The following is a 19,027-nucleotide window of genomic DNA, read 5'->3' on the forward strand; positions in this document are numbered from 1 at the left end:
GACATGAAAAATAAAGTCTCATTCACCTAGGGATATTTTATTCAAAACCATCAGCAGAATTGAGAGCCTTCCAAAAAAAAAAACCAAACAAACCCCAAAAGAACAGCATTATTACAAATGTTTGACTTTCATAAGTGGCTGGTAGGAGGCAAAAAGCAGAGCAATCTGACTATAGCACATTTAGCCATAAGCTGCTAGAGGAACTAATGAACAACATCATTATTTTACTGGAGGGGATGAAGTAGGTGTTTTAGATAAATGGCAGCAACTTAACATGCGTTTCAGAAGATAAATTCCCTTTCTCTCCATTTACCTGCTAGCGTGACAAATTAAGAAAGAAGAGTATAAAAACAGAGCAGGAGGGAAAGCAGTGCAAAAGTTAACTGAGGTGATGCAATGGGCCTTTAGCCAAATAAGTGTGTGAACACATTCTTGGAAGTGCTCCTAGTCAAATAAAAACCAGGAACACTGCACACTCAAGACTCCCTTGGAAATCCATAGTGGAGCATGTGTAGAAGACCCACCTGACTTAATTAAGACCAGCTCCCTTACCAAGCACTAGGATCATGGCCATTTGGGAGCTAAATTGATGTATGTTTGCTTCAAAGCTAAGTCCATCACGTACTGAAGGGCTGAGTTCTCTCTGTTGGGTTGAGCAGCTCTTTGCCTACTGCCAGAAACACCAATATATTAACATCTGCTGAAAGGAGATGAGGGGTGAGTGGCTTTCTTCCCAAAAAATTCATCATTAGAGGCCATGCATTTCTTGTTCCAGTCAGCTCATCACCAGCAAATTGTTTTTACTGAATACTTTTTGAAGAAAGGGTAAGTACCGTGCAGCCTTTTCAGTCTCATCTCTACAGCAAAATAATCCCACTGATTTTCTGCAGACAAGAAGCAAGACATTTATTGTTCCTTTTGTCCCTGTTAAACCCCACTTCTTTTGTTAAACCATGTTTTTGCTCAACTTGGGCAAACCCTTGCTGATATTGCCAGAGATCGGGCCTTTAAAAAAGTAAATTTTTACACAGCATTCCCTCTGCTCTTTAGTAGTTCTCAAGTACTTCACACTGTTAAGTCCCAAATTCGTGCACCTGTGCAGTGAGACCTCCAGACACACACCGGGAACAGGGGTTTGGAGATGAACCTCTCACCAGCATCACCTGCTGAACCACAGCTGACACAAATCATCAGGGCAGGCCTTGTCTCTTTCAGGACAAGTTTGGACCACCCTAAAACCTGGAAAAATTACCTGTAATCTTGGAAAAACAAGAAAAAGAGCGGGTGGGGGGAGGAGGCGAAGCACCCTGTAGCGGCCTACTCTGCCTGACCCTGAAGGACAGGACCCTCTCCCTCAAGCACAAGGAAGAGCCGGGGTTAGCCCGGTGATCACCGCAGGCGACTGAGCAAAGTTTGTTGTTTTGTTTGTTTGTGTGTTTGTTCTGGAAAGGTCCGATTGTTTTTGCAACGTTTTGACCGCTTCTGCAAAGGCCGGCGGCGAGCCCGCCATTTCGTCCTGGGCTCCTCACAGCAGGCGCCGGCGGCGGCCCCGGAATGCCCGGGCGGGCGGCGCGTCAGAGAGGCACCGCCATCCAACCTCTGCGGGTGGGCAGCCGGCCCGGCATGAGGGTAAGAGCAGGAGGGAAGCGAAGAGAACGGGATGGCCGCTGTGAGGAGAGAGACGGGGGAGGAATTGGGGGATAAAAGAGGCCAGGCCGCGGGGGAGCTCCCGAGCGCTCTCCTTCCCCTCTTACCAGCCGCGGCTCTTTCTCCTCCCTCGGCCTCCATCACTTCCTCCGAGGCGGGTTCCGACCCGCCCCTGGACTGGGTGGCTACAGGGCCCGGGCCCGGGCGGACAGCTGTGAGGGAGGATCCGGGAGGCGGGGCGGGACGGGACGCGGGGGCAGCTGCTGAGACTGGGCTGACAGAAAAGGCGGGGACGGCGGTGGTGAGGAAACAAAAGGACGGAGGAGGTGAGGGTGAAAAGTACGGGGAAGGGAGAGCAGAGAAAGGAGGAGAGGGAGAAGAAGGGAGGAGAGGGAAAGGAAGGAAGAGAGGAGAGGAAAAGGAAGAAGAGGGAGAGAAAAAGGAAGAGAGGGAGAGAAAAAGGAAGAAGAGGGAGAGAAAAAGGAAGCAGAGGGAGAGAAAGGAGGAGAGGGAGAGGGAGAAAGAGAGGAGAAGAGAGGGAGAGGAAGGAGGAGAGGGAGAAGAGAGAAAGGGGGAGAGGAAGGGGGAAGGGAGAAAAAGGAGAGGGGAGAGAGAGGAAGAGGGTATGGGGACGAAGGAAGAGAGAGAGAGGAAAGTGAGAGGAAGTAGGAGAGGGAGAAGAGAGGGAGAGGAATAAGAAGAGGGAAAGGAGAGGAGGCTGTGGGCTGGCGGGGCAAGGCCGTACCTTCAGCAGGAGCCTGCCCAGAAGTGGCCCTGAACTTGACAAAAATCAGAACACGGCTCCCAAAGTCTTAATTTAAAAGGCTCAGATTGACATACCACAGAGCCAATGCCAGTCTCTATAACGCTGAATGGCAGAAGACAGGGGAAAATTCACGCAAAAGAGACATTTTTATAGCACTCTTCAGCCGTGTAGTGCTGTGGTCCCTGTCAGAGGCTTTTGGAAAACCTGTGTGAGTGACCTGATGTTTGTTATTTCAAACCGTAAAATTGGGGTACAGAGATTAAAACGAACACAGAGTTGTCAAAATTAGAAATCAAAGTCTAGGTGTTGACTCCTGGGAGCCTTTATAGTGCAGCTGTCTGATCTCTAATTATTTCTAACACAGCAGATACAAGTATCAAAGTAGAAGACCTGAAAAGTACACAGAAGTAACATTTGCACAGAAACAAAGGTACCTTTGCACTTAACACCACCCAGGAACTCTGCTGTGACCTGGAGACAAGGTTTCAAAGCTGATAAACAAGGTGTATGCTGCTTATAGAGTCTCTGTGCATGGTAAATGGAACAAAAAACAACCCATTGATCCTGAACCACACGCTCCTCTGCTAAAGTACTTTGTCCCTACATTAAACTACCATAAAACAATTAAAAACAACATTTTAAAAAATCTGTCCATACACGACAGTTAGTTTTAGCTGCAAGGTGACTAGAACTGAGATTATAACAGCCACCCAAAAGCTTGGCTATATTTATATAATTTCAAGTTTTTCTATTATTGCTAAGCACTGGGTGAACATCAGTGGTATCAATTGCAGAATAATGGATATAAATAAGGCAACAACATAACATATACAACACTTCCTAGAAAAAGAAAAAAAAAAAAAAAAGTAAGTGCAATTGTCATTACATTTTCCCACTTACCATTTCTATGGAGTTTGTTAGAGTTTGTTATAGAAGAGGCATTGGTCCACAGGGAACAATGAGCTTTATACTGAAATGTTTGCCTCCTCTCTGTTTTGTGACATGGCATTCCAGCTACTTAAAGACCAGCTACAGTCTTTCCTGTGGATCATTTATTTTTATTAGAATAGAAAAGAAATATAGAGTGTTAGATCCTGAAATTTCTATTTGAAGTCCCATTATAATTTAATGTTAAATAGCATAACAGCTTGATTTCTCCCTCCTCTCATTAAATTTTGAACAGCTGAGATAAAAATTGGAATATATTAAACACTTCCACTTAACAGTTTAAAACATTGGTCAATGTCTGCCAATAACAAGAAATAAAAAATCTGTATGTCAGTAATAATAAAAGAGATAAAAATTAAGAGCTGTTTCTAAATGAAGGGCCATATTCATGTCCTGTACCATCAGTACTAAAAAGGTATTAGAGCAGTGTTCTGGCATTTCTGCAGTGTGAACAGAATGCATTTGCAGGAGGTATCTTTTTCTCTTACTCAGCAGTTCAAATAATTTTTAAGTCTATCAGACAACTGTTCAGAAAAATATTCAAGGTGATAACCAGGGCTTTCATAGCTGAGTTTCATCCATTTCTTCTTCACCTCAAGATGAATGCCATGCCAATCACATGAGTGTGTTGCAAGAAGAAGTGTTTAGCTGAGTCAGCTGTGACTATGACTTGCCCTCAGATACCCAGGGCTTGGTTTTTTAATTATGCATGGGGAGTTTAGTCTGCACAGACCTCAAATACCCAGTGACTTGAACATCTATTGTTAGGGGTACATATACACCTGAAAGTGCTAACATTAAAGCTACAATCATATTTTCACAACAGTTTCAGGAGTAGCTTCAATCTCAGCTGAGAAAAGGTTAGAGGAAAGAAAAGCTTTCATTTCTAAATAAAATCCTCAGTAGAACTTGGGCATAACCAGAAGATATCATTAATCTTTTTTGAAGCTACCAGAGCCTTTATTTTCTGCTTGTTATGCAGCTGCAGTAAGTAGATGCAGTATTCCTCCAAGTATAGTACCAGGCACATAAAGCCTGAGAACAGAAGCAATCAGTTAAATCAGTGCAAAAATTAATTTCAGTGCATTTCAGATTCCTGATTGAAACTACAAGCATTCCTCCCACATTAGCACAAACATTAGACAGCACTGGAGAGGTCTCAGAATCTTTACAACCAAATCAGCAAACCTCTGCTTATGGAAAGGGACTAAACATAGCTATTGAAGAAAATACTTAACTGATGAGTCATTAGTGAGCATCTTGGGTTTTTTCCTCCTCCCAAAATTTCTATCAGCACCTTCATAATGGATTAGTGAAATAATCTTCCTTGCTCTGTATTATTTTTACTCCCTTTTGCCAGTTGTCCAAACAGATAAGATCAGTAGTTTCAGAGTGCATGAACATAATAGAGTTGTATCTACAATATGCAAGAATATCTAATAAAATACTTAGTATTCTATGGCATTCAAGCAATACCCTTTATATACAAATACACAGATATATATTAGGGCAGCTATAGTATCCCAAAACACTTAAACACTTGAATAATAATTTCTCATACAGGAAATTAATTTAGCACCTATAGACCTTAAATCTTGCTTTATTCCTTGCATATGCTTTGTTCATTACAGCACCCTGTAGTTAGAATTTTCTAAAAGCTGGTTCTATCTACCCAAAAAAGCACAAATTGGAAATAACTGTGAGAAGCCTGGTATGTCATCATGCAGTTCAGCATCATATGGAGAGTTTTACTAAGTGTTCACACACACACAAAAAAAATCATAATTAACATAGACTGTAGAATCTTAGACTGCCACTAATGTCAATGGCAGATTTTGCCTTAAAGCTGCAGAGAGTTCTGTGTTCACTGTATTAGCTGCTACTTCAGCCTCAGCAGCTTGCAAAAGTTAACTTTGTAAGTTGTATTAGGGTAAGAAATGGATGGTGGAATCAGTCTTTTAATTTAAAAGAATCCACAAATTTCTGTCTCTGCATAGGCAAATTTAAATGATGGACCCAGCTCATAGCTTCAAAGCTGATTCAGCCACCACCCAATCCAAGAGATTCCTTCAGAGATTTCTTTTTTTTTCCTTAAGGTCTCACAATTACCATCTCTCTTGAGACTATATAGTGGCTTTCTATTCTTAGCATATTTGCCTGTCTCTCACATGCACACACATACACTTCCTACTCAAAACAAGACCCAGCAAAACCCTCTGCCCACATAGTTAAAATTCCCAAGAGAACTTTCATATGCTTTTGTTTTGGGCAGTGACAATGTGCATATGTTTTGATTTCAGGCCTCCTCTGTTAGTTCTCATGCTTCAGTTTAATGAAGACAGACCAACTATTAAACTCACCAGTTTCAGCAAGCTACAACCCACCTTAAAGAGTTCCTTTGACCTTGCAAGTTAGAGTGAGATTTTTTTTTTTTTAACATACTGACTCTTCAAGGATTCTACTGGGTAAATGTTTGATTTAGCAAATACACACATTTTCCTGTTGGTATTAGGTTTTAAAAGTGTAAGGTGGTTGGACCCTTACAAAGAGCATAAGATAAAGATCAAGATTAATAAATCAGGTAACTGCTATGAAGAGGAACAACAAAGTTACCCCTGAGTTTTTTCAGTTGATAAGGAAAAGTCTAAAAATACCTGAAATTTGACAGATACATTTTTGTAGCTAAGTCATTCCTCACAATTAAAGTGAATTACCACTTTGTTAAAAATATACTATCCACAGAGATATAATAAAACTAATTATTTTTTTCCTTACTTGTACATAAACAGGTTTCTGATGAAAAATACTGCTGGATATTTCACAAAAAGTTTCTTAAGCCTTTCCTGTTCTTCCTAAATATTATTGCATACCTGAAGAAAGGAAAGTTTGGTGCAGTCCCAGTCAGTCTGAGTTCTACTTTAATACAGAGACATAACAATTTTTGCTTGCCAAGTTACATGAAGCACAAATCATCCCTGCCATGTGAATCCAGACACGTTGCTGTTTGAAGAAAAATAAGTGCCCAAATGAGGAAGTTTGCCACTCATACGTGAATCATAACACAGTTTGGAACTGAAAGAGAAGATTTCACCTTCTGGAGCATAGATTTCATGGATTCAAATTCCAACACTGTACTTGTAACTGGTAAGGTTTCTATTTTATTATTCTTTTAGCTAGATATGGCAAGCACACATGCTTGATCTTTGCTGTAAACAGTTCCTTGGAGGGAAAGCTAGTAGCAAATGGTCATACTAACAATTCCAAATGGTAAACAACTTGCTGCTGAGCCTTCCTATGAAAATCAGATCGATGTCAGAGGAAACAGACTGCAGTCTGCCCTCTTTATTGCCATCCCGTTCAGCTTGTTGTTTATTCTCTCCATGTTTTAATCTTTGTTGACATTCTCTCTGATCCAAACCACATAGCTCAAGGCAGTGCAGGCTAGTATTGGACAAAGCTTGCCCAAAAGGAGCTCTGAAGCAAGAAAATCAGGTTGCATCACAATGTCACATAGTCATGGTCCAGAATTAGAGCAACACATTAGAATTAGGTCCAGAATTAGAGCAAGTTTCAGGGTCTCAGTTTCATGGCAAGGTAAACCAGAGATGCTGCCTCATCACTGCTAAACTAGACCATTAAATTTAAATATATTAAAGGAGCATGCCTGAACATGCAGCACAAGGGGCCAAATTTGGAGTTTCTCTTGCTGGCTATAACTACTGCTGAATCACAGTGGCAGAACCACCAGCTGGAGACTTCTGAGCTTTAAAAGGTTAAAGTTCTCAAGGAATGCTGCTACTTGCTGCTCCTCTTGTTGCCACTGGCTCATCTAAAGGCAATCATTACACATATCTTGACATATGAGTTGCTGGATAATTTTCCACTGAAGGTCATCTGAGGACATAGGAATGAGGCTAAAGCTACATCAAAGAGATTTGCATCTTGCTGTTTTCAATTAAACACTTTTTTTTTTTTTTAATAGCTGCAAGATGAGCAGAACTAGTTTGTGTTCCTCCAGACATAACTGCAGTTGAACTGAATGTGACTATTAGCTATTTGCTGACCTCTTAAAAGGCTGACAATCTGGTTCTCCCCTATGATATTTATGGCACATACCCTTGACAGGCACACTTCTAAGCACCTTAATAATTTCTTCCTCCCCTTAGATAGCTGTTTCTGTGCAGAAACCTCCTTGTTCAAATACTTTTATAGACTAGTGTGTCCTGTTAATGGCACAGGTGCATCCTTAAGCTGTTACAGAGATTATCACAGCATGCCTCTGTCACATTTTCACCTGCTCATAATATAAACCTGCTGCCAGTGAGCCAAGTTTATTATATCATGCCTAATAATATTCAGCCAGCTAGCTCTCCAAGTTCTTGCAGGCACTTCAGTACATTAAAGCTCTTATGTGTAGTCATTTCTTTCCACAGAACCACTTTATCCTAAGCAGCAGTTCCTTCTGGCCACCACTGAGATGCATCTATTTCATTCTGAGCTGTTTAATGACTGCACTGTAATCCTACAGGTCTGCACACACAGGTACACAAACTGGCACAGCAACTACAGCTCCAAAATGGATTTTCCTCTGAAAAAAAAAAAAAAAAATTAGGACTAATGAATGTGCCCTGTTAATGTGAAATGAGTACTATTTACCCTTTTTTCCCCCCCTAAGAAAAGAAACAAACATAAACCTGGGGGAAACATTGTCAGAATTATTAGCACCATCAGTCTTTTAAAGAGAAAAGATGGAGCAGTTACAAAGTAAGTATTAAAAAATCAAGAAATGCTTTAAGTCTAACACTAACTAAGATGTCATAAGCCTGCACTTAGGCTTAAATGTCCCCACATACAAGTACCTTTCACTGTGCAAAATAGCAGTTATATTCTGCCAAGTATTTGCGTGTCCGTTTAAGGATTTTTTTAATATTTAAAGAATTATAGCACTGAAACCATTTCACAGGCTTGTTTTCCTGCCACCCATTATCTAAGACTTGGCAAAACTCTGAACTGAGAACCATCATTGGGATTAGTAAGAGAGTGGGAGGTTTCCATCAAACTTTTTCCTTACAAAATACCCACCTGGGTCAAACTAAGTTGTTTTGGGTTTTTTTAATTTTTATTTTTTAAAAAAATCTTTTCACAAAAAAGGATTAATAAAATTATATGTAGTACTTAGGAGTCCTTTTCCCTTTCCTCCTCTCTTGTCGTGTGGAAAAAAAAAGTAAAGGAAGAGCTTTTGCTCAGCACCATAAAAAGCAAACTTTCCCTGAAAGAAGACTTCTGTTTTAATTTCTTGGGATTAAAAAGAATTACCAATGAAATAAAATTTTACTCTTTCAAACATTTTCATTAAATATGCATATCTTTATGAGCTTTAGCAATGAGAATGGTGTGTTTAGTGTGACCTGGGAGTATTTAACACCAGATTTTTCAGCAGTGGTATTGCTGTGGTTGATGATCCTTTCCCAAAATCATCATTTACATGATCTGTCCTATTGGCTTCAGTACACTTACCAGCTTCAGTTAAGGTTATCTCATATGTAAGCCTTGAAATGACTGAAGACTGCAGGATTAGTTCTCATATCATTGCACATAAAAATGGAAATAGTCTTCCCCTTAAGTGTTATAAAGGCTAAATCCTATCTAAAAACTCAACTTCCATAACCAAAAATATGAAGATAAAGAACAAATGTGTGTATGTGCATACACATAGGCACTTAATCTACAGTTGCAGAGGTTAAAAGCACCTTTCTTTCTTTACAGGTTTTGGTCCCTTTAGACAATACCTGGTTAATTCTAGCTGGGAAGCAGTGAAGGTAAGCATAAAAAAAAGGGAAAGAGGTGTATTCTTTTGTTGAGTTCCTAATACACAGTGTTTTCAGGCTTTCCATTCCCTCCAAGAAAGTTATTTCTCATACCTCATTAATGAGAATTGTGCCTCACAGAGCAGACTCCCAACATGGAAGAAAGAGGATAATTAGGAAGTGAAACATTTTATTTTCAAGGGGTTTTTTGGTGCTGTTTAAGCAATTTTCAAAATACTATTCTTGATTAATTTAAAAGGTTATTTTTTACCCAAGATGCCTTCTCCACAACTAATACATATGCCCCAACTTACCTCTGTCTTCAGTAACCAGATCATTTCACACCACAACTCATTTTATCATGTCTGTGTGAGGCTACTTCCTTCTCATACAAGTGTGGGCTGTTCAGTTCATATTGCCTACTTCAGAAACACAAACCTAAAAGAATGCCAGTTCTGTTTTCACAGCTCAGCTTTGGCTCTACTTTCAAGTGACAGTGAAGCCTACAGTTGAAATTGAAAAAAAAAAAAAAGTCAATTAGATTTCCTTCCCCTCCATACACCTGGACTAACAACATGTCCAAGATGGAGCATGTGGATTAGAACAAATTGACCTGAACAAAGATGTGGGTTTTTTAGATATGCCTTACACAATAAATACCCAACCACTGTATGTAAGAGTATGTTTGCTACGATGAAATCATTTACTAGTTTGGTACTTTAGTACTCTAGCTCAATGTGAAGTGCAAAAAGTCATAGTATGTGTGTTCATGTAGTAGTAGGAGCTGCAGAGATTTGCTGGGTACACATTCAAGTTGTGTGCAAGGTTCATTTATTCTCCCTAGTGCAGACAATGGCTTTGAGTTCAGTTATTCATAAAGTTCATAAAGTTAATTCAGTTATTCTCATCAAGTGTTTATGAGCAGAGGTACTTTGAGAGGGTCTTTCACAAAAGTTCTTAGTGATTCCAAGGCAGAAAGGGGGAAATGCAATCTAAACAATCAACACAATGCAATCTAAAACCAGTCAGAGAACAGCCAGGGTAGTAAAACTGAACTGGGAGACTGGTCTGAAATAACAGATAATACCTGTAAAAATGGAAAGCAAAACATGTGAAATGAACAGGGGACTGTGTTCTATTAGGGAGACAAATATAAGCCCATAAATATTTCAGTTCTGGACACTGAAATGAAAAAAGTAATTATAAGAAAGTACTAATAGTGAAAGAAAGATGATGACTCTGCAGGACTGTAACCATGTTACAAGCTCTGATGACAGCTACTGAAGATCTGTCTTGAAAACGAACAGTAAAGACAGGACAATTGAAAAACATTGAACTGGTATATTTTCACAGAGACTAAAGCTCCACCAACCTAAAGATATTTTCTATTCTAGCTTTGTTAGATGAAGAACACTGAGTGGAACTTGATGTTTGAAAGAATTGCCTTCAAGTCACAAGGGATGTTATCCCTGTAAGCTAACAAGAAACAAAAAAAACTTCTGTGATACCTTTCCACACCCCAGTCATCACAGGAGATCCATAAATTATCTTAAATCCAACTTGATATGTATCCTAAACCACAAAGAGTTGTCAGTTAACAATGCCTGGCTCATTTTTTTCTCCAATTCCTATTGGTTCTAATTTTGGGTGCAAGATCATCCTCTTCTGGTTGAAAATAAAATATGTTCTTTATCTGCAAGCAAAACAGCCTGAAGCAAAAACACACCAATGAGTTGTCTGTAACAATGCCATGTGCTGGCTACACCAGGGAGTTACTTAACAAGCTACAACATTCCCTGATGAAACAGATGTCAGTCCTTGTGTATGGAGGAGAACAAATCCATTTCCCTCTGATGTGAACCCTCTGCATGGAATTAATTTCTATTCCTACTGGGGATGCTGCTTTGGTTTCCTGTTCCCTGGCAAAGATGGTTAATCCAGACAATTCAGGGAAATTTGCTGCAAATCTGGAAGTACTTTGAATGTTGATAGGCTCCTCCATGCTAAATAGCAATCTCAGGGTATTGTTCCATTGGTCTTGTTCACATGAGTAGCCCTATGGTCTTCAGGAAGCTTATGCACATATATTAAAGATAGCAAAATGTAGTATTTACATCTGGCAGTAATCCTGTCTTGGCTTTGGCACTCCTGCATGGATCACTGAAGTGACATAAAGCTCTCCTGCTGAGTCTCTTTTCTGAGAACCAAGCAAAAATACACTCAGACTCCTCCTCAAGAAAGACCAGAGCTACTGAACATGATTGCTCAGGCTCTAAAGCCTTTGTACCATTATCCAGAACTTTCCTAATCACTGCCCTCAAAATGAATTGGGTTAGCAAAAGCCTGGATACCATAGCAGCCTCAATGATGTTGGAACACTGACATATGAAGTGTTTATAGCCCAGAAGGCTCCTGACAACAAAAACATTTGAAATCCTGTAAAAAGACATGTAACAGGAGTCCTAGGGTCCTAATTATCAAAGCACAGCCTTCCCCTTCAGGCTTTTTGGAATGGGGTCATTGTCAAAGATCAATGGCTTCACTTTTATGAGCAATATTTGCTCTCACACACAACTGCTTCCTTAAGATCACTGTTATTTGCCTCTCCATCTTATGCAAGTGCACCTTCCATGGGATCAGCCATTTTCCTGAACCTTTTCTTGCTGTGGGAAGGATCTGACACACAGCCCATTCCACCAGTTGCATTTTCATGGGTCACTCAGAAAAATGCTTGTATGGTATTGTTTATCTTACAAATTAACTATTACAAATAAAAATTAACCCTTTGGGTGAATAAGCCAATTTTCATTTTCTGAAATCCCCAGGAATTGGATGATGAATATTCGTATTTGACAAAATCTTGAAATCTCTCTTCTGCTGGTTTAGAAAGAGTATTTGTCCTGAATTCTTGGATTTATTGATCCTATGCAGCAATTCATTGTCCCATATCACCTTTTTATAATATGAAAATACAATTTTCCAAGATTGTGAGGAGTTCCCTGGTTTTTGCACAATCCCAAATTCTCCTCACAGCACCAGACAACTCACACACAAGGCATTTATCAGCATTTCATCCACGGAGTTCTCATTCCTCAGCAAGTACCCCTTGAGTATTCAGGCATAAGGATAGTCAAATGGATCTGAAAGTAAAGGTGAACCTGTCAATTCAGGGTCACTGAGAAAAGCTTCAGAGCTTTTATAGACACTGTCATGTGGCCCAACATGGTTGTCTAGCACTAGAAAGACAGCTTCTCTTTTAGAAACCTGTCTCACTAACTTTTTTCATGGTTCTCATAACTCCATTCACCTGAAATACTCTCCTAAAATGTGCACGAAAGCTCCACGAGCAGCACCTTTACCTCTGGAAGTGCAGGGCATTCTCTCTAAAGGTAATCACCACCAGGTATTTACTCCACTTTTGCTGACAGGTCACATTGAGTTATCATGACATGTTAATTCTTTAGCTCCACATGGGACCCTCTGAATCCCAGTTCCCCTGCATTATTTATTCCTTATTACAGATGGATGGTCCCACCTAGTAACCCTTGATCTGACCCTGTTTCTGTGTCTCCTCCAGAAGCTCCTGTCTGGCACTTGGCAGCTAAATAACCTGTCAGGGTAGGCTACCATCAAGGTCAAAGTCCCCAGTAAATAGGGCACAAATATAAGTTGAGTGACAACATTCATAGTAATTAAACTGTTAGTGCAAAGAACAGGTCACATTTCCAACTGCTTCTGGGAACTATGTTTGCTATCAGGAGATCAGGATCAGATCTCCCAGTGCAGTTTTTCATCCTGCCACTGACCATGTGGTCTTTGGAAATTTGTTATTTAATCTCTCTGTCTCCCTCCCTATCTGGTTTAGTTTCAGCACCTATGAAACCAAGATGACATTGCTGTTTAGTTCCTTCATTTCTTTTCTGGAACTCTCCAACATCCCTAAAGCTTTAAAAAGGTAACTGGATAATTAAAACAAACCAACCAACCTAAAAAAACCCCAACCAAACAAAAAGCCTTTGTTTACAATATACTTGCAGACTGAATAGGTCAACTGATACCTTCTGGTTTTCTTTTGTACCAGCTAAAGCCTTTTTGAATGAGGCTGAGAAAATCAACATATGCAGCCCACTGCAACCTGAATCAGTGAAAACTCAGGTAAACTCTGGAGTTTTCTGAAAGTTCAAGATGCTCTAAAACTCTGTGTGACACAAAGCCACCACATCTGAGCTCAACTACTCTGTGCAAATCACAAATCACAAATCACTTCTCTCTCCTCAGGGAAGGCTGTGTAACAACTGCAACTCACCAACAACTCAAGGTCATCAGCTGATAACACTGGATTTAATTTTCTATTTAGAAGAACTTCCCAACAAAGAATCTTCATGCTTTTTTTTGACTTCTGCCACAACTGAGTCCTCCAAAACTCATCCTCCTTTGCTAATTCAGCTACAAAAGACAGAAAGACAGGCACTTGTTCCCTCCATCAGCTCACCAGTCTGAACTCTAATTTCCAGATGCAGTCATCCTCCTCTAACTATCTACAGTCTCTCACCTTAAATGCAAAAATGGTTTTGGTTAAGGATGAGACAGGGAACAACCTTTTTTATTTGCTTGGTTTGTTCCATGCTTGCACAACATCTGGTCTAATGGCATATAGAGTATACATTTAGGATCGTTAGACAACAAATAATACATATTATTGACAACATGCTTTAACTGCTTAGGACATAGTAAGCTGCCTTCCTTTGACACAAAGCTCAGCCCTTTGCTATTGGCCAGCACCCAGTTTTTTCCTACATAGAAGTATTTCTCACGTTTCTTGCATGACAAACAGTGACAACAGAACATCAGCCCAGAGCACATGAAAGGAGAAGAGCATGACAACTCACTCTGGGTCTCCAAATTCTGTACCAAAGCACAGAATAGGTACTTAAGTCCTCTATAGTTAAAAAAGGGAGCATCTCATTAATTTTTATGTTTAAAGATGCTTTAGGAAAGAAAATGCTAATTGTGAACCAGCTGGGGTTTTCTTTTTTGGAAGCTAAGACACAGCACAGCATTCTTCAGCAAGATGATGCAATGGCCTCTCAAACACTGTCAGTGCCCAGAGGAAAAAGGGCTGGCACTGTTCTCCAAATGTGTTTACTTCCCTGCAGGCTTTGTTTCCTTGCTTGTGTCAAGTAGTTATTGAGCACAGCTAATCAATGTTTCCGCTGACAAGAAAATTGGAACAGTTCATATGGGAAGCCAGTGTTGAAGGGCAGATTCCCCACTTAGCATGGCTTAAAACTGTGGAACCCATCTGCAGAAGTATGCTCAGAGAGAAATGAAAGCCTGAGAAGACAGTAACATTTAATAAAAAGTTACAGGTTTCTTGGAAATCACATACCTGTGCTGCCAACTTTTTGCCTAAGCCCCCATTAGAAACTTCATCTTTACCCTCCTCAAAAGAGATTTTTTACCACCATTTTAATTGCCTGAAACAAGGCTTTTTTCCTCAGATTCTCCACCCTGCCATTGCAGCAGCCTATCTTCTGCTTGGAGGCTTATGCCTTGCTTGTTAGCCCTATTCCACTGACAATAATTTCAAGTCATTTCCACATGTTGTTTGTTCTCCACACCATCTTCCAACCATCTGGCCAATCTGTTGCTTTGAGGAGTGCCTTTGGTGTTTGTTTTTTTCACCTCAATCCTGGGCGTAATTTTTGTTTCCTTTGGGGAAAAGTCCCATGGGGAACTTCAGCTCTTTGTAAATGACAGAGAAACAACATCCCAGTAAGTGACATTCCCTTTTGCTGGGGAAACATATTCTACAGCAAGAAAAAAAAAGAAATTAAGCCCATTCTAAATGTGACCTCCTACATGTTGGCAGTCACCTCCAGCACAGATTACCTGAACCAGTTCAAGCCAGCAGATCACATCACTTGAGTGGACAGCTTATGTGAATTCCCCCTTCATTTATGTCTCTTCAGAGCAGAAGGACCAGCTCTTACCAATATTAAAACCTATCTAGATGCTTTCAAGTGCACTTTTCTGAGAGATCATGTATTTCATGGTTCCCTATGGACCAGTCCCCAAGTAATAACTGCTCCCACCTTTTGGAGACTGTGCATCCCTTTGGGAAGCACATCAGTGGCTTCACGTGGCAGGACATTAGGAAATTGGTCAGCAAATTTTAGTCCCCTCCAGCTAATAAAGGGGGAGCTGCCACAAAAGAAATGAATCCCACTGCAGATTGGTGTTTAGGTATCATGGGCTAAGACAACACTACGTTGCTACTTCATGTTTTCTCAATTGGACCTGATTTCTTTATCACACTCTGAGAAGTCTCTTGCTCTTACAAGTCTGTGGTGGTTGTTTTTGTTGTTTGTTTTTTTGTTTTTAAAAACACAGGAGCTGTCCAAGAGAGGCCTTGGTAAGGACATTGATCTCCAGATCATGCAGCTGCCCGTGGCTTACCAAAAAGCAAAGGAGAAAGTCTTCAAGATATGGACAACTCTTCAGCCACTGGTGAGTAATTAGTAAGTTACACAATTTTTCCCCTTCATAAATACTATTAGTCTGAGAGGAGCTTTAAAAAGATCTCCAAAAGAGAATTGCACAACACGTACATCACACAGCTCTGGAAAGTGACCATTAAAACTGTGATAAAGGTTTCAAACTGAAATCTGGAGCAGACAGTGATTAGCATGCTGTTTTAACCCTGTGCTATTTAAACAGAACTACACACTTAACAAGGAAAAAAATCCACCATAAATTGCAAAAAAAGGTAGCCCAGCTCTGAGATGACTAGACACACAAAACAGACACTAAAGCACTGTTTTCTTCTCATTTATAATCTCTTATCAAAGTTTTCTTCAGGCAAAAGCTACAGCAAGGCTCCCTACCTTGAAGCCAATATTCCACATCATGCTTGGCACTGTTGCATTACATGTTTTTAAAAAACAGGTCTCATTTTTAATTTCCTGTTATTCATTCTGGTGGGAAAAAACAGCTTACTGTTCATGTTGGGCTGGCTTCCACCTCCAAAGAACTCATCATCCTTGAGCAGTGTGGGAAGAACAAAGGCTACCAAGAGATGGATGCTTGTGGTTTTCACCCAGAAGGTGGCTGTTGCATACTAGATGGTCCGGAAAAGATTGAATCTATAATTAATATGAAGAGTCTCTGGAAAAACATTTCACTGGAAGGAATCGATATAATCTTTTCCAGAGATGCAGGAAGGTAAACATTGCATTTTGGGGTCTTACATTAAGGCAGAAGGAACTCAATCAGCTCATTTAATCTTGAAGGATCTTTACAATGACTTTTCCTCTAACCAAAATCACTTTGAAGCAAAGTTTTCAGAGTGGCACAAGTATGAAATTGTTATAAATTTGAATTTTATGTAAAGCAGCCTTCATGTAAAAAAAACAAACCAAACCTACAGCTAGTAAATATTTTTCCATGGATTTGTAAATTCCTAAAGAAACAAGTTTCAACACAGCACACCCTGTGATTAACAGCTCCAGTAAACCTGAGCTATTAAGAGAGTCTGAAAGCAATACTGACTAGTAGCAGATCTTAATCTATTTTTCCCAACTGGGAGGGATACAAAATGTAAATATATACACTGAAGAACAGAGCAATTACAGGTACCTTTAGAATGATGTCTGTGACCTTGTTATGTGTTTTCAGTAGGGCTGAAGCAGTTTTCTGTTAAGCTAGTCCTCATTCAAAAGGAAAACACAGAAAACTATCTCCTTTTGAAAAAAAAAAAATCAAGCTAATTTTGGCCTTAACTTCAGGATTTGCACCTACAAGTTAAGAGGTTGGGTGATAGGAGAAAAAAAAACCAAACAACCCTCAGAGCCAGTGAGATTGTATGACTTGCACAAAAAGATGTAATAATCTACTAGAACAGCAGGGTTGTAGTTTCCTGTGGGCTGCATTACCTTTCCCATCTCACACAGCTTATAGAAGCCTAGAAAAAAATGCACGTCTTGTGATTTTATTCCAAGTTCCTTCTGGGTGGGTGTCTGAGAAACCAAGCCATCAGATAAGGCCCATTTGTTTCTCAAACTTTGTTTATTTCAGCATTTCCTTTACTCACTAAGCAAATACGGTTTGTAATAATTTCATAAACCAGATCTTGTTTGGCTACATAAAGAATATTTAAATTTACTGTAAGTTTACTGTTCCTTAATTCAGTTTTCTGGGTTTGTTTTGTTCTGAATATTGCAGGTACATCTGTGATTACACCTACTACACTTCCCTGTATTATGGCAATGGAAGAGCAGCTTTCATCCATGTGCCTCCATTATCCAAATCAGTAACAGCCCACATTCTAGGAAAAGCATTACAGACAATTATCTTAGAAATGTTAAAACAGTGTAGAGAAGAAAGAGAGTAGGATGGATCATGCACAAATAAAAATTAAAATTTACAGTATCTTGGAACACAATTCCTCTCTTAAATGAAGCAAAGATAATTTTAAAACCTTACATAAAGTATTTTGTATTCCATGTTATTTTCACTGAAGTTGCCTTACAAAACCCAAACTGTTTAGATCCCTCTTTGGTGTAAAAAGCTTGAGAGAAAAAACAAATTATTGGCATCTGTATTGCTAACAGTAATAAAGTTGCTTCAGATTTAGGGAGGCATGAAAATGGACTTAAAACAGTTTAATGTTTAAATCTAGTTCTGATAGTCAGACCTTACTAAGGACTTACTGAACCAAGATGGATGCTTAGAACCGTAAGGACATTCAGCACTGGATGGATGAAACAGGACCCTGTCCAAGTCCAGTGAGAGTTCAGCCCTACAAAGTGCCCACATACAGAATGCAATTTTATGTTACCCTACCATGCAGGATTATGTGTTCTGTCTCCTAGTGGCCTGCTCTAAATGCTGGTTTCCATGTCAGAAATGGGCTACAAACCCAGGGTGACTCACAAGAATGTAAACAACAAGCTGGAATCCATCTGGGACTCTGATGCTATTAGAAATTTGGGTTTCAACTGCCTGATAGCACCACTTACCTCAATGCTCAGTGTCTCTCCTAAGGGAACACCACCCTTGTCCTTCCAGAGAGCACAGCACAAAACAATCTTTCAGTACAAGAGGTCATGGCTATCCAGGGATTACACACCAAAATCCAAAAGCTAACTTCTCCCCAGGCAAACACTGAAGTGCTAGGCTGTGGCACAGTATTTTACTGACAAAAAAAGAACCAAATGAAATCCCAAATTGCAAAACTTGGAATCCAATGGTGACCAATCCCAATCCCTTCTGTGATTCCCATCTACCAAGCCAGGCTCCTCCACCTCTCCAACATCTACACACAGGACTGCACCATGAGCTGGGCATGATGAAGGCTGACACTTCCATCCTCCAGCACACAGGAAACGTCAACGCATGTTCTCCTTGATAATCTTGCTTCTACCATGACAGACAAGGGGGTGACACAATTAGAAGGTGTTTTTCAAGAACAGTCACTAGAACAGGACAACAGCAGCTTCATCTGGACACCTGGGATTTCTCCAGGGAAACAAGAGCCTGTTCCTCAAGCATCACATCAGTAAAAAGGAGAACAGAAAGACAGAAAAACCTGACAGCAGACAGCTGACAAAGCTTTGGGCAACCATCATGCCTTATTTTAGTCAATGCTTTGATGGAACTGGAAATACCAAGACAATTCAAGTTTTTTAAGGATACATAGATAGGTTTCCTGCTAATAAAACAAACAAATAAATAACCTTACCTTATTCAAGGGAACTACCTACTACAAACCAGACTTCAAAGTCCCATTGAGAAAGAGTCCACAAGATGGGTGCCAGTGCATGAAAATACATTTGATTTCAACACAATGCAGTGGAAG

The 19,027-nt window shown here is 40.0% G+C and overlaps 2 protein-coding genes across 2 annotated transcripts in view; one reads left to right on the forward strand and one right to left on the reverse strand.

Moving 5' to 3' along the window:
• FAM169B (family with sequence similarity 169 member B) overlaps window positions 1–1,995 on the reverse strand; it is a 37,468-nt gene extending 35,473 nt beyond the window's left edge. Inside the window, exon 1 of the mRNA XM_030456915.1 lies at window positions 1,755–1,995. Coding sequence (XP_030312775.1) covers window positions 1,755–1,788 — 34 coding nt within the window. The 5' untranslated portion in view covers window positions 1,789–1,995. The remainder of the gene's footprint in view (window positions 1–1,754) is intronic.
• PGPEP1L (pyroglutamyl-peptidase I like) lies at window positions 1,548–17,560 on the forward strand. The gene is made up of 6 exons (XM_008491727.2): window positions 1,548–1,629; window positions 6,151–6,505; window positions 9,128–9,180; window positions 15,562–15,678; window positions 16,163–16,392; window positions 17,392–17,560. Exons 2-6 carry the CDS (start codon window positions 6,472–6,474, stop codon window positions 17,558–17,560), a joined length of 603 nt encoding a protein of 200 aa, XP_008489949.1. The 5' UTR covers window positions 1,548–1,629; window positions 6,151–6,471.
• Window positions 17,561–19,027: the final 1,467 nt, after the last annotated feature.

Source organism: Calypte anna, chromosome 10 (genome assembly GCF_003957555.1).
Source record: "Calypte anna isolate BGI_N300 chromosome 10, bCalAnn1_v1.p, whole genome shotgun sequence".
NCBI classification, from domain to species: Eukaryota; Metazoa; Chordata; class Aves; order Apodiformes; family Trochilidae; genus Calypte; species Calypte anna.

Coding starts and splice junctions, on each gene's coding strand:
- PGPEP1L (XM_008491727.2), top strand. CDS start 6,472: ATGGATTCAAATTCCAACACTGTACTTGTAACTG. Junction 6,506..9,127: donor CAACACTGTACTTGTAACTG/GTAAGGTTTCTA, acceptor CTTTCTTTACAG/GTTTTGGTCCCTTTAGACAA. Junction 9,181..15,561: donor CTAGCTGGGAAGCAGTGAAG/GTAAGCATAAAA, acceptor TTAAAAACACAG/GAGCTGTCCAAGAGAGGCCT.